This window comes from Corvus moneduloides, chromosome 5 (genome assembly GCF_009650955.1).
Source record: "Corvus moneduloides isolate bCorMon1 chromosome 5, bCorMon1.pri, whole genome shotgun sequence".
Taxonomy (NCBI): domain Eukaryota; kingdom Metazoa; phylum Chordata; class Aves; order Passeriformes; family Corvidae; genus Corvus; species Corvus moneduloides.
In genome coordinates, this window is record NC_045480.1 from 23,478,614 (window position 1) to 23,492,221 (window position 13,608).

General features: G+C 36.1%; 1 protein-coding gene across 1 annotated transcript in view; it reads left to right on the plus strand.

The window, feature by feature from the left end:
- The window catches only part of UBE2K (ubiquitin conjugating enzyme E2 K), a 44,646-nt gene that overhangs the window by 13,856 nt on the left and 17,182 nt on the right, over positions 1–13,608 (plus strand). The window contains exons 2-4 of the mRNA XM_032108658.1: positions 3,664–3,757; positions 8,945–9,003; positions 11,471–11,553. Coding sequence (XP_031964549.1) covers positions 3,664–3,757; positions 8,945–9,003; positions 11,471–11,553 — 236 coding nt within the window. The remainder of the gene's footprint in view (positions 1–3,663; positions 3,758–8,944; positions 9,004–11,470; positions 11,554–13,608) is intronic.

Genomic DNA, 13,608 nt, shown 5'->3' on the forward strand with positions numbered 1-13,608 from the left:
GTTCATTTGGGTTTCTTTTTAGAGATAAAGCTTTTAGTAATGAATAAAAGCATAATATGAATCTTCCCCAACTTGGCTGCATCATACTTTTAGTTTACTCTTTATGCTTGGGTTTAGTTTCCACAAGGCAGAATAAAATTGGTTAAGCATGACTCTAGCAGTGCAGAAGGAATCTTGGCAGTTGAGTTGGTCTAAAAGACAATCTTTTGACTAGACCCTAGTATGAATTAAAGGATGCATTTAAAAATAAAAATGGCTATGCATAATCAAGAAAAGAAGAGGGAATGGCATCATGCTTTGTGTAGTAGGTTGCATCAATTTCCTTTCTCTCTGTCTTGTGTTCTGTTTGTTTGTTGTTTGCGTTTTTTTGGTCAGTCTTGATAAAAATAATTTTCGGATGTGATAATAGAAAGTTCTGCTAGTGTTGGACTTGCAGATTTCTAGAAAAGGATTTTGCTGTTGGGTTTTTGGGCATTGTGTTGTTACAGAATTTAGCTCTGAAACTGTGGAAATAAATGCTGCAAGAAATGGCATGGCTCGTATTTCAGGAATTGCTAGCCCAGTGAATTGTTACTGAATCAACAGGAGGTGATGCTGTTTTAGATGTGGTATGGAAGTGTATTGAGGTCTTTGTAGAACTGCTTCTGGAAAATCAACTTGGGGTCTGAGATCACAAGTTGATTCATAAATTCTGTGCTAAGATCATTGGTATTGCAGAACTTTTGAAGACCACTGTTGTTGGTAGAGGTGGAGGCCAGGGATTTATTCTGTTAGAACTGCTAAAATTAAGTAATTTTATCCTACATGATCCTCATTAAAGAGAAATATTGTAGGAAAACACTCCAGATTTAATTTGGCTAGTAATCGCTTTGGTGCTGTTTTTCCAGGCATGAAGGATAAAGCAATACTTGTCAAGGTGGAGCTGAGCTGAACCTTGGGGAGTGTCAGAATAACATAAAAAAAAGGATCTTCAGCTATGTAAAGAAAAAATTAATTTGGTATATAGAGGACATGGGAGAATTTAAGCATAAATGCAAAATTAAGTTAATCCCTGCAATAACGCAGTGCAGTATAACCTTCTGTTTTTCTTTGAGGTTCTGGGCAAAGCAAATAAGGGCATGGAGGCAGCTACAGCTGTAGTAATAAAAGCAGTCATCTCGGAGGGGGGAACCAGGATCACTGACTCTTGAAAGAAGCTATCCTAATTAGTGATAGGCTGTGTTTGATTGCTTTTTAACAAATTTATGGAGTTGGGAAGGATTTGTTGTGAAAAACAGCTAGTGTGGTACTAATTGAAACTGAATATGGAGGAGAATATCCAGGCTGCTACAAGAGTGTGCAGGTCACTGAAGAAATGTAGAATGCTAAGTAGAAAATGAAGCAAGCTGCAGCATAGATTAACCGTAGATTGTATCACTGAAATTCATCCCATTTGCTATTACCACAGTCCTCTAAATTAAGTTATCTGCAAAGAACGAGAACTCCTCCTGCCAAGGTGGAGCTTGCCTGGTGATGTTGGCAGAGGGAGAGCAGGAGAAGCTCAGCTGACGTCCGAGTGACTGCAGTACCTGCACAAATAGTTACGGTCACTCATCTGTATGGGTTAGTTAAACCAGTGTGCTGCTTTGGGAACAAAGAGGCCATGCACAGGGGCAGTACCTCTGAGAAAGCACTGTGCAGTCACTGGAGAGGACAGAAACTTCTGCAGGAATCCTTGCTGGGACTCTTGTCTCTTAATCTGAGCCTCGTGTCATGCTGCCATGAAAAAGACAGATTTCATCTTTTCTTAGATGTGATGTATCTTAGTTGTGATGTATCTTCAGTGAGTGCAACAGAGTGCTTGTGGCACAGATTCTAGGACATCATCTAAATTTGTTTATGCAGGGCTGGTTAGGTGATCATGGGACATAGAGAATTTTTTTTAAAAGCATCAGTATGCTGAGATTAGAATTTCAACTTGTTTAGAGCAAAATTAAGGCTGGAAAATCAGTGTAAATGCCATATTATTTTGCAAGGGGAATAAATGCTAGATATATTAAAAACTTGTTGAAGCTGGGAAACAAAGCTGTCACAAGTGGGCATAAATAGATTGTAACTTTACCTAATTGTACTTTGGAAAGCTTTTAAAAACTGTGAGGTGTTGGAACAAGTTGCCAGTTGGAAGTGTGAGAGCAAAAAAATTAAAAGGCATGTTGGAAAGCTTGCAAGAAGATATGTCATGTAAGATCAAGTTTGAATTCAGAGAGGAATTTTTTTACAGTGCCTGGCTGTTGTGGAGAGCTGCAGGTGCTGCCTCATTTGTGTGGGTTGAAGGGATTTCAAGTTCTAAAGACAAATGTATGTAACTACAGATGTTAAAAGCTCCCAGTTCACCATTGGATTAATTTAGTGAATTAGGATTTTTACATGGTGAAACTTTTACCTAATGTTTGATTTTTCTTTATATCTCTGAGCATCTCTGGTCAGAAGAGCACTCTTTGTCTGGAGGGATTGATTCTGTAGAACACTTGGAGGAAAGAAACAGGTGATTTCCCAGCTGTTGTCCAGTCAGAATTCTGTGTCCTTAATGGTTCACATCACTGATGGATTCAAGAACCAGTTGATGGCACCCATCAGCTTCATATGACTTAACCCTTCTCTAATAGCTTCCAGCACCCACATTTACTCTGAGGGTGAAAAGAAGCACAGCTGTATATAACTAGTTGGAACAATTTTAAAAGGGAAGTTGCTAAGAGTTCTTGCAAAAAATAACACAGGAATCAAGAAATCTGTATTGCAGTCAGTGAGCACCGTATGCAGAGGTAGCAGAATGGAAAAACCTGTGATTACTTAACTCGAAAAACTTGATGGTACATCTTTCTAAAAGGAGATTTGGCTTTGTGACCCCCCAATAAAAGTGAACAGCTGGGAGATTTATAGGACTTTCACTAACACTGCTCTCTGGACCTGGAAAGCAAATTCAGTGGAATGAGTAGCTCTGGCTGAACACTTCTGAGAATCTGTTTCTGGAAAACATATGTTTTCTCCAGTATCAAAGTACAGTGTTTTTATTTTGTAGGGAAGTTGATACGGGGTGTGAAAATGTTGAGGAGGTGACAATGAAATTCAACTGTATAAGTAAATTGTATCTTATGCCTAAATATTAAATATATACGTGATATTAAAACTACAATATCCTGTTTAGATCATTGTAATGTTTAAAATACTACTCCATTTGGGGAAGTCTTTCTGTATTCCGTTGAAAGTGACAAACGTGTCTATTTTTAAATAAACTGGTCTAAATATGAAAAGAACTAATGTGTAATTTGGTCAATTTAATTTTATAGTTTAAGACATGTAGAATTAATAGCTAATTTGAAAGATCATGGTCCTTTTAAAATATAGTCAACTTAGAAGTACAATTATAGATACACGTTGCTGGATTGCTTTGCATATTCTAGTGATAGTATAAATAATATTGAAGTTTCTAATTGTTCACAAGTAGTCTATTTTTAGTGAAGTAAAATTTCAACTGGAAGATAGCTATTAACTTCAGGCTACTATATTTTTAAATGCTTACTTACTTTAAAGTACTGTTCTAAAAATTTAAAACAACATATTTTGGGGGAAATTTGTATGTCAAATGCTTACTTATGATTCTTTGTTTCTCTGTTTATTTTTAAGACGAGCAAAAATCAAATTAAAGTAGATCTTGTAGATGAGAATTTTACAGAATTAAGAGGAGAAATAGCAGGACCTCCGGACACACCATATGAAGGCAAGTAAAGTTTTTGTGAATGCAATCACTGTACACTTCAAGTCATATGTCTTGAGATGCTTTGTTTGCAAAAATAATTACAGTATAAAATGTAGACGTATATGTTTTAAAATGGTCTGATTTTTTTTTTTTTTTAAATACAGATTTTAAGCTTAAAAAACTATTTCAGGTCAGCTTCTGTGTTGCCTGAAGAGATCTGTTCTACAGTAAGGTAGACTGTTCCATATCAAGATTAATTTAGAAATATAAGCTGTGTGGTTTAATTGGTATAATTCTGACTTGTAGTTGTTTGTTTACTGTCTCAACAGTTTAAGCTCCTTAACCATTAAGCATCAAGAAACTGAGCTTCACACTGTACATGTATTTCTGTGATCAAGAGTGGTGATCATTCATAAACGTTGCATTTCTCCTATCTCAAGCAGAGATGCTATTGCAAGTTACATTTGGGATTGATCTTGGGCATCCATGTGTCCCAATACTTAATTTATACTGATGTGGGGGACTCTCTAGTAGAACTTCGTATCTTTAGCTCTCTTCAAAAATTACACCTTACTGACTTTCTAGTTTATTAAAGTTGGTATCAGTAATTATGCATCTCTTACAGTCTGGTAAAAGCAAAGTAACTTTGATAAAGAAGCTTTAACAGAGGCTAATATAGCATGCTTCTTCAGAGATACAAAATTACTCAGTAGTGCTGGTAGTTGTAAACTTTGTTTGTGTACAGTGTATGTGGAACTGGCAGACACACTTCTCTTTAAAGTTCTTTCATGGTAAGTAAGGATTTTTAATTTAATTTTTAGAGTTTTTGGATAGCTTTAAATTGTTGTTTTACTCAAATTTCCCATGCCAGATATCTACTTTGATTTGAATTTGTACTTTCAATAAAAAAAGTATCAAGGAGTGTTACAGGCAAATAAATTGTTTTGTTGGAATATGAAACAGTTTTGCAAGTTTTTCAGTTGCTCTAGTTGCTCTGTGCCTTTGAGCTAAGAGTGGGACTTCAGTATTCCCCTGAGACTGGACACATTGCCATTTGTCATTATTTTGAAAAAATAAATTCTCACCAGGTAGGGAAAATATCTGAAAGTTGTTTTGTAGATATAGAAGTATATGCACATGAAAGCATTACATGTGAAAATCTGGTTGTCACATCTTCCCTAATGGAGGACATCCCTTGTGATTTGCTTTTCTGGACTAGAGGCTGGTGCAGCAGCATTGGACTTGAGAGCAGGGAGAGTCTCCACTCCTCTACCTTTGGGGCCCAAGACAGAAAAAAAAAAAAGAGGAAATAGCCAACATTGGTTGACATGGAAGAATATTGGGCAGGGGTAGATGTCAGAAGCTGACAAGAGGGGAAATGAGTCTGGAAGAAAGCAAGTAGAAAACAGAAGCGGTTGTAATGGTAGGGGTGCTGCCCTGCAGAACTTTATTTCCAGAGTTCCTCAACAGTCTAGTAAATAATGGTGGTTTTCCCCTCTTCCTCTCTTCCCCCATGTGACTGCATCTCATCAGCTGCTGATATACAGTTGACAAAAGATAATGTCTGGAAACAATTTATTCTGGTTGTAATATGTGCCTTCAATTTAAAAGGAGAACTACTCCACCTGAAATACAGACTTGTGCTAGTGATCTATTTGGAAGTGAATAATTCTATTTAGAATTTAGTATAATTGTTATTGTGCGATAGTATGGTTTGTCTTGTAAAACCAAGACTTAGTATTGTAATAATTTAACATCTATACGTAAGAAATTGGATACTGGGAAACATCTGAATGGTGGTAGGAGGGTGTTGGTTTTGGTGTTTGTTTTCCATCCAGAGAGAATTTAACCTCCTTGAGTGAGTTGGTTTTTGAGGTCTTGACATTTTTCCCCCTCAAGGTCATTATTAACTCAGCTTATAAAATAGGCCTTTTTTGGAGAATTATTTGAAATTAAAGATGTATGTGTCACAAAAGTTAAAAGCTGTACAGCAGGTTATGAAGAGGGTAAAAAAAGATTGAAATGTCTGTCTGCAGAACTGGGTTCTGTGTGTTGCTAAATGCTTCAGGTAGACAAGAATTTCAAAAGCTGGGCAGTGTCTGCTCACATACTCAGCATATCCTGCTAGTGAAAAACAGCAATATGTTTAGTGCAGAATTTGTTGATGTGAAATGCATGCATACTTACATACCTTTGAGTACATTTAATTATGAGGATATAGTAAATACCCCTTTTGGGGGGGCTAAGCTTATTTTTTATTGTGATTATGGCAGGGATCTCATGGAAGAGTAATGTGATTGTATGTTTACTTTAATCTAGAAGGCATATGCATTGAGGAGCAAAATGAGAGTTACTGCCAGCCCAATTTCTGGTGTTTCCTGACATTTTAATAATTTGCTTTGGAATGTTAATATTTCTGTTATATAGTTATATGCATTTATTCCCTTACGTAATTATGAAGGGCATGCCATTGTGTGTTGTCTGCATTTTATGACTATTGCAGTAATGCATGCTGCATAATTACTGACTGATGTTTTGTCATCTGTAATCTGAACAGTGACACGGCAAGTAGTGATTTATGAAGAAGAACTTACTAATGCAGTAGTTCTGGTCAGACAGTCCCTGTGATACATGAGGGAATTCTAGAATCATTGGGAAGTGAAAGAACAGTTGTTGACCATAGCTGGTGAGGTATCTGAAACCAAACTGCTGCTGCAAAATTTTTTATAGGTGATGTTGGAACATAAGTTAAGAATGACTGAGAGGGAGAATGCCGTCTATTGGCAAAATTTACAGCTTTTATTTTTCTTATTCTTTCTTATATTTCTTCTTTATTTTTCTCTATGAGTGTCAACTCATACTGATCAATTATCAGAATATTGCAAGACACAACTTCAATTGAAATGCGTTTACACCCCATGTTAAAACGTGTTTGGAGAGAGGACCTTTGAGAGACTCGATAATGGCTGCTGGGTTTTACTTGATTCAAGAGCTTCTCAGTAGATAGGTTGGGGTTTTGTGGGTTTGGATTTTTTTTTTTTTTTTAAAGCCTGTATAATATTGGTGTTAATTTCAATCCAAGCTTGCATGTGAGCCACAGTAACTCCAAAATTTATAATAGGGTATTTCTTCAAGGGAAATAGCTAAAAATTGCTCTAAATCTTGTGAGACCTGTTCCAGTAGGACTACAGAAGGAGTATTCTGCCATTACTGTTTAATTCGGTTTCAAGCATTAAATAGCTACAAAAAAGCCATACATATGCATACTCTTTAAAAAAATTGCAGAAATGTTCGTATGCAGAAGTCAATATATTAGTCATTTGCATTTTAAATGTAGTATTAAGAAAATTACAGATTTGTTTAGGTTACCTCTTTAAGCCTATATTTTTAACCGCAAACTTCAGTGTGAAACAATACTATATAAATAATACTACCAGCTCATCAGTTTCTGGTGAAAAATATTGCTGGCTGAATATTCTGCTAGGCAGAAGACTGTAATAGTTTATGGTAAGCAGAAGAAATGGTAATACCTAAGCATACATTTCATATTACCTTACAAAATGGTGTAGCAGTAAAATCATAGAAGGACTGATTAATTTTTGTAATCCAGGCACAGTGTAGCTGTTTCGTTTCTTAAAAACAGTTGCTGAATTATGCTTCAATTTAGAGAAAAGGAGAAAGAAACTTCTTTAAGGTCTCTTATTGGTGTATGTGTCTTCTAAACTCTTTCTCCTGTACTGTCCTGTAAGTAGACAAGCAATCAATATAGACATTGACTATTATAATTTTGGATTTATTTGCCTTTCTTATATAGTATTTTCTGTTAAAACTTCTCAAATTACTGTTAAGTGAGAAAAAACCAGCTGTAGACAATAGTGTAAAATATCAAACTGATACTAAATAGTTTCAGGTGGAGTGTATTAGACTGAATTACATTTCAAAAGTGAGAGCTCTTAGTAGCTACTAATGTGCTTTTTGGCACAGATAAAGAGATGCCACATACTGTAACTGCGGAGAGGATTGCTTTGAGGCTTTTTTCCCCTGTGCATCTTGGTGCCAGTATTGTAACTACTTGAGAGTTGGTTTTGTGTAGCCTGATTTGCAGAGTAAATTGCTCTGGAAATCTCAAAGAAAATAGATTGCAAATACTTCAGCTTTGATTCAAGAAAATGTATAAATTGTAACACAGTATGCTGACAGAGGGAAAAGGTTTCTGAAAGAAGAGCAGCAGGTTGAAGAAAAAAATTGCAAGTGAGGATAAATGCTTTCAGCTTTTATAAAAACTAAATGTCTAATTTGGTGCATATGTTTTTTTATACCCTGTTCTTTTTGTCATTGAACTGCTGCCTGGCAAATGGCCTTCACTGGGCAGGCAGAGATAGTTTGAGATTGCTCCAGAAGACAAAAGTATTGGTAGTGAACTTGAATGTTAACAGAACTATAATGGAAATAGGATAGAGAATGATACTGTGACAAACAGATAAACCTGAGAAATGTTTAAAACTGAGCAGTAGGAGGGGTTCTGTCTGCCAAGCTCATATTATCCTTTATTGTATGCTCTGGTCCTTCTTATTATATTAATGGTACTGGTGGGTCAATTGTTTGCAGAATTGGAACAGAAGTAACTACTTGAGGGAGTAATGTAGAACATAATAAAAGTTACACTGGTGCCTCCTTTATTGTTTTATTCCCAAAGTCTGGGAGCTTTTCTTAAAGAGTTACTTGAATATATTTGAATTCCAGAAAGTTTAAAATAAAATAACAGGTAATTTAAATTGTGTAATTTGAAGAAAATTTGTCATGAGGTATCAGAAAAAAGTCAAAATAATGTAATATCCTATGTTCAGCCTGAATATTCCTGTGGCCTCTTTTTTCATCTGTTGGGAGATGTTTGGTTCATATTTTGGTATATTTTACTAAAATAAAGCATGGAAATTATAAGATTGGGAATGAGAATGTACACATTAAATATACCTAAGAAGTATAGATATTGATTTGCATAAGCAAACACAGCTTTACTAACTGACTTTATATGCATTTATTTATGAAATAGATGAAATCTATATGTATCCCCTAACTAATATTTCTGAGTAAATTTGAATTACTTGAAAATCTGTCCATCTAGATGTGTAAGCTTTAGTGTCATGAAAGACTAAACTTGACTAATTTTCTTCTGGTTTAATTTCCAACTTGTTCTTGTCTTTACAGGTGGAAGGTATCAGCTAGAGATAAAAATCCCAGAAACATATCCATTTAATCCTCCTAAGGTACTGCAAATGCATATTTTTGGAAAATACAGTTTGGCTAACAAGTTGGGTTTGAGTATTCTTATTTCCTTGTTTGCATGTGTAGTCTCTTCTTATTTATTTTTTTTTTTAATTCTCTTCTAGACAAGGATTGGAACTATTATCTTTAGGTAGAAATAAAGCAGGATGCAAAGCTGTATCCAGTCAGAAGTATACTCTGATTGTTCCTAAAAGTACAAACTGGCAAATCCTGGAGAGAAGCTTGTGTATTATTAATGACCCTAATGTAATATCTTTTTGACCAGATAAATACAGTTTTCACGTAGTTTTAAATGTTGCAGAGAGTACAGCTGTCTTTCCTCCCTGTCAGCATTGTTGAAGAAATGTCGTAATAGGTAGTTATTGGTTCTTTTAATTTCTTGAACTCCGTAAGTATACTTAAAAAGTTCTTGAATCTAACCTACCAACTTTCTAGTCATAATTAAACAGTGGCATGTACAGTGTGTCTCGAAGAAACAACAGAGAAATAGAAGTCTTACTGCAACTCTGTTGAAGGACTAGATAACATGCACACAGATAGGAGATGGCTGTGGTAAAGTCACTCATATGTTTTTCACAACTTATTGACCTTTTAACTTTACTGCATCTTTCTAGAACTTCAGATTTGAGATTCCACTCTGAATAATGTTCTCCCTAGTCATGTGCAGTGGCAGCTGTACATTCCTGTGCCCTGATTTAGTCCACTCTTCGGTGGCTTATGAATCAGTAGACACCTCAGTTGTCTGACTCAACTTCTTGATTGGTTTTCTGTTTGTCTGAAAGATGTCTTTGAACCAAGAACATGTCCTAGATCCTTATTATTTTCACCCTGATACGTAACTGGGGAAGAGGAGGAAGAGAGAGGTGCCAGTAGCTCATAGGCTCTTTGAATTACTTCCTTGAGGTTGGAGCAAAAGACTCAGAAAATCTTAATGAAATGTCTGTTGGTCTCAGTTCTTTAATCTGCATGTGTTCTGGTGGGAGCTAAAAAAAGGAGAGCTGAAGCAGGTTGCAGACACTGAAAGATGGGTCTGTATACCATGATTTAGTTGCTGCTTTAGGGCTTAGTGGTCTTCATTTCCGGAGTTCGTAGGCAGCTGTTAGAAACTCAGTGCACTGTAGCATAGTACTGCTTGTTCTGGAGTCTTGAATTGGAAGCTCTTTTGCTTGTGTCGGGCCCTGCCTTTCATCTGAAAGATTTCTTTAGCTTGTTCAGTATGTGCTTTGACAGCCATTGTTAGCAGTCATTCACTGTGAGAAATTATCTAGTATTTACATTGCTTTTTACATTTTCCAAGTGATTTATAGAGTTGAGGTAGTTAGTAAGTGCCTCAGCTGACATGATAGCTTATTTTTGTCCAGGAAAGCAGAACTGTTCTGGTCTTGCCTGTTTAGACACCAGGATTTTAGCCCTGTATATACAGTCTTTTGCTGTGATGCTTGACAGATGATGTGTTCTCTTCACTGATTTGCTTGCAGGTCAGGGGCAAAAGTTGAAAGATCTGTGCTATACATAAAATGTTTTTCAGGAGTTTGGGGTGAGGAGGAGATGAGAAACAAGACAGGTCAAAATCACTAGAAAGCAGTTAAGGTGCAATCTGAAATCAGGGGTTTGAAGAAAATGAAGGGGGAATTTCCAAAGGCATGTATGTCCTTTCTGAGGACAGCTTTGGTCTCCAAGACCTTTAAGAGAAAATGCTGCTTTTACCTTCCTCAGTGTCTAAAAAAACCTGGGAAACCCAAACCACCAAAACCTGAAATTAATAATGCTTTGTGAGTGTGCATACACTTTAGTGTGAAATATGGACATGATCAATGAGTGAATGCTGGGACTAGATCCTTTCAATAGCAAAGATAAATAATAGTAATCTAGTTAAGTTTTGGGTTGGTGAACAGCTTTCTGTATATGGGGTAGTGAGACAGAATGGCTGTAGAAGTAGTAGCATCCAGCACAGAAATTTTTGTAATGCTTCTGTAGCCAACCATTTAGCTCAACAGTGAGTGATATCCAATTCCTATGTTAAGAGTTCAGGACTTTGTTTAACTTTGTGAAAGCTAGAAAGCCCACTTTTAATAATGTTGGAAGTTTTAGGTCTGTATTTGACCATCTACTTGTCAAAACACTTGTACTGCTGGAGGATATTTCTAACTAGCTTTGTGTCATGCAGGGATGTAAACACATGACATGTGAAAAAGCAGTTAGGGATGAGTTTGGTGAGCTGGAATAGGCAGTTGCCTGTTCTGAGTAAGGCAAGGCTCTAACAAACAGCCTTACAAACTTCAAGCCTCCTGAAATAAGCAGTATCACATCTTACTTCCATTTTTAGTATTACATTTTCTAAATTAGTATTTCTTCATAATATTATTTAAAATGGTGGATTTAAAATGTTTACTTAGTATACTGGTTTTAATTGCTGTTCTTGTTTTTAAAAACTGTCTTGTTTTTTAGGTGCGGTTTATCACCAAAATATGGCATCCTAATATTAGCTCAGTCACTGGGGCCATTTGTTTGGATATTCTGAAAGATCAATGGTAAGATTCCATGTGGGTTTAAATGTGCAAAATCAAGTATACTGGTGTCCTGGATAGGAGACAACAGCTCACCTTGCTTTTAACCTTGTGCTTATAATTTGAGATGTCCTTAAAGCACACATTTTGGTATAGTATTCTGAGGTGCAAATATGCAAATGAAATGCTTGGGTGATCATTTTGGAAAGTACTAAGTACATATTATATACACAGAGAGCTCTTCCAAAAATTTTTGCACTAGGATGAACATTTCATTGTTGACATTTTGGGTGTTTTTGCATAAGTTAATTTTTAATTTTAGTTCTTTACTGTTAACAAATACTACCTATTGCTTCCTTTGATCAGTTAATGTTACTGCAGAAGTTTTAATAGTGAAAATCTGTGGAATAGACTTGTGTCCAAACTAACAGCTGCACTCATTGTTCATTTCGTTTTTCAAAGTAATTGATTTCATGTGGTTTGAAGATTGTGTGTAACAGTTGTATGATAGATGTGATACCTAATACAGATGGTTATTTTCCTCCATGTCTGCCCCAAAAGAATAGGACTGTAATTGCCCAGCAGATCATACCAGTATCTAATCCATACAAACTTCAAATACTTGTAACGTCAACAACTTTGTCAAGAGTGCTGTTGGCCAAGCAGACGTCAGTTGGGTTTGAAAGAGAAACTTTAGAGGAGAATGCTGGAGTCTTGCAGGTGACACATCGAGTGTATTAATCTTTTGCAGATGTACAAGATTATAGAAATCATCTGGCACACGATAGTGTAAATTACTGAAATGAAATGATAATGATGATAAGTTCTTGTCTAACTTCTGGAATGGCATATTTTTTCTTACCATCTTAGAACACTTGATGTTCTTTCAGGCAATAGAATCTTCCAATATGCATGCCATGGTACCTGGTATAGTTTTTCTTATCAGTAAAGCCAGTGCACTTTTGTACCTGCCTCTTAAGTATTCATACCACCCTCCAGTTTTATTGGAGATTAATGACTCTTTAACTGTCTGTCATGGTGTAGCACAGCTTGGATTTTAGTTAAAGAGAACTCCATCAGATTCAGTTTAAAGGCACAGAAAGGCACAGGATTGATTTTCTGGGCATAGAGCAGTGATAAGGATACACATCATAAAGTCACCCCAAGACACTGTCCAAGTACAGTCTCCTGAGAGGTCACGCTCTGAAGCAGGTTAGTGAATTGCCATGAGGTTGTCAGTGAGTATCAAAAGGCAACAAAGACCTAAAAAAGTCATGAGCTTCTACTTAATTTATGTACTTTTGGGGTTTTTAGTCTAAACCTTTGATATTTGAGAAGGAAGGACAGGAGAGAAGAGTTGACCTGTGTTCTTGTAATCTTTGAGTTATGTCTAGCACAGATAATTTGATCTGTGTCTTATTTCTGTTATTTCTGCTTGATAAAAAATCCTCAAACATTCATGTCTTCCTTTGCCAGGATGTATATGAAATAGGAGTATTGGACCAAGAATTTGACTTCTGTATATTTAAACCAGCTCACACAAGAAGCACCAGTATTATTCCAGTTGTATAAAGTCTTCCTTTGAAACACTGTCTTCATTTGGAAGCACTAAGGAGAGAATTTCACAGAACCTGGTGGTGACAGGGGGAGATTTCCTATATACTATTAATCCCTCTTCAGATGATTCTTAATGTAGTGTGATCCCTTCATTTTCTAGTGGTGCTATTTGTAATTTTTGTTTCTTTTCAAATCATAGAATGGTAAATGAAAATCACTTGAGCATTGTTGAAGTGCTTATCAAAGCCTCTGATCCTTTGATAAGAACAGACTTACAGCTGCCTCTGTTGCGTACTTTGAAGCATTTCTGTATTGTGATAGATAAGACTGCTTTTTTCCTGAGTAGCTTCCTAAAACTCACTAAGCAATATGAATGGTTAATATTGTTGAAACAAGTTGTTTATTGTTCTTCAATATATGCAGCTTTAGTTAATTAAGAAATGCCTACATCATAGAATCATAGAATGGTTTGGGTTGGAAGAGACCCTAAAGATCATCTAGTTCCAACCTCCCTGCCATGGA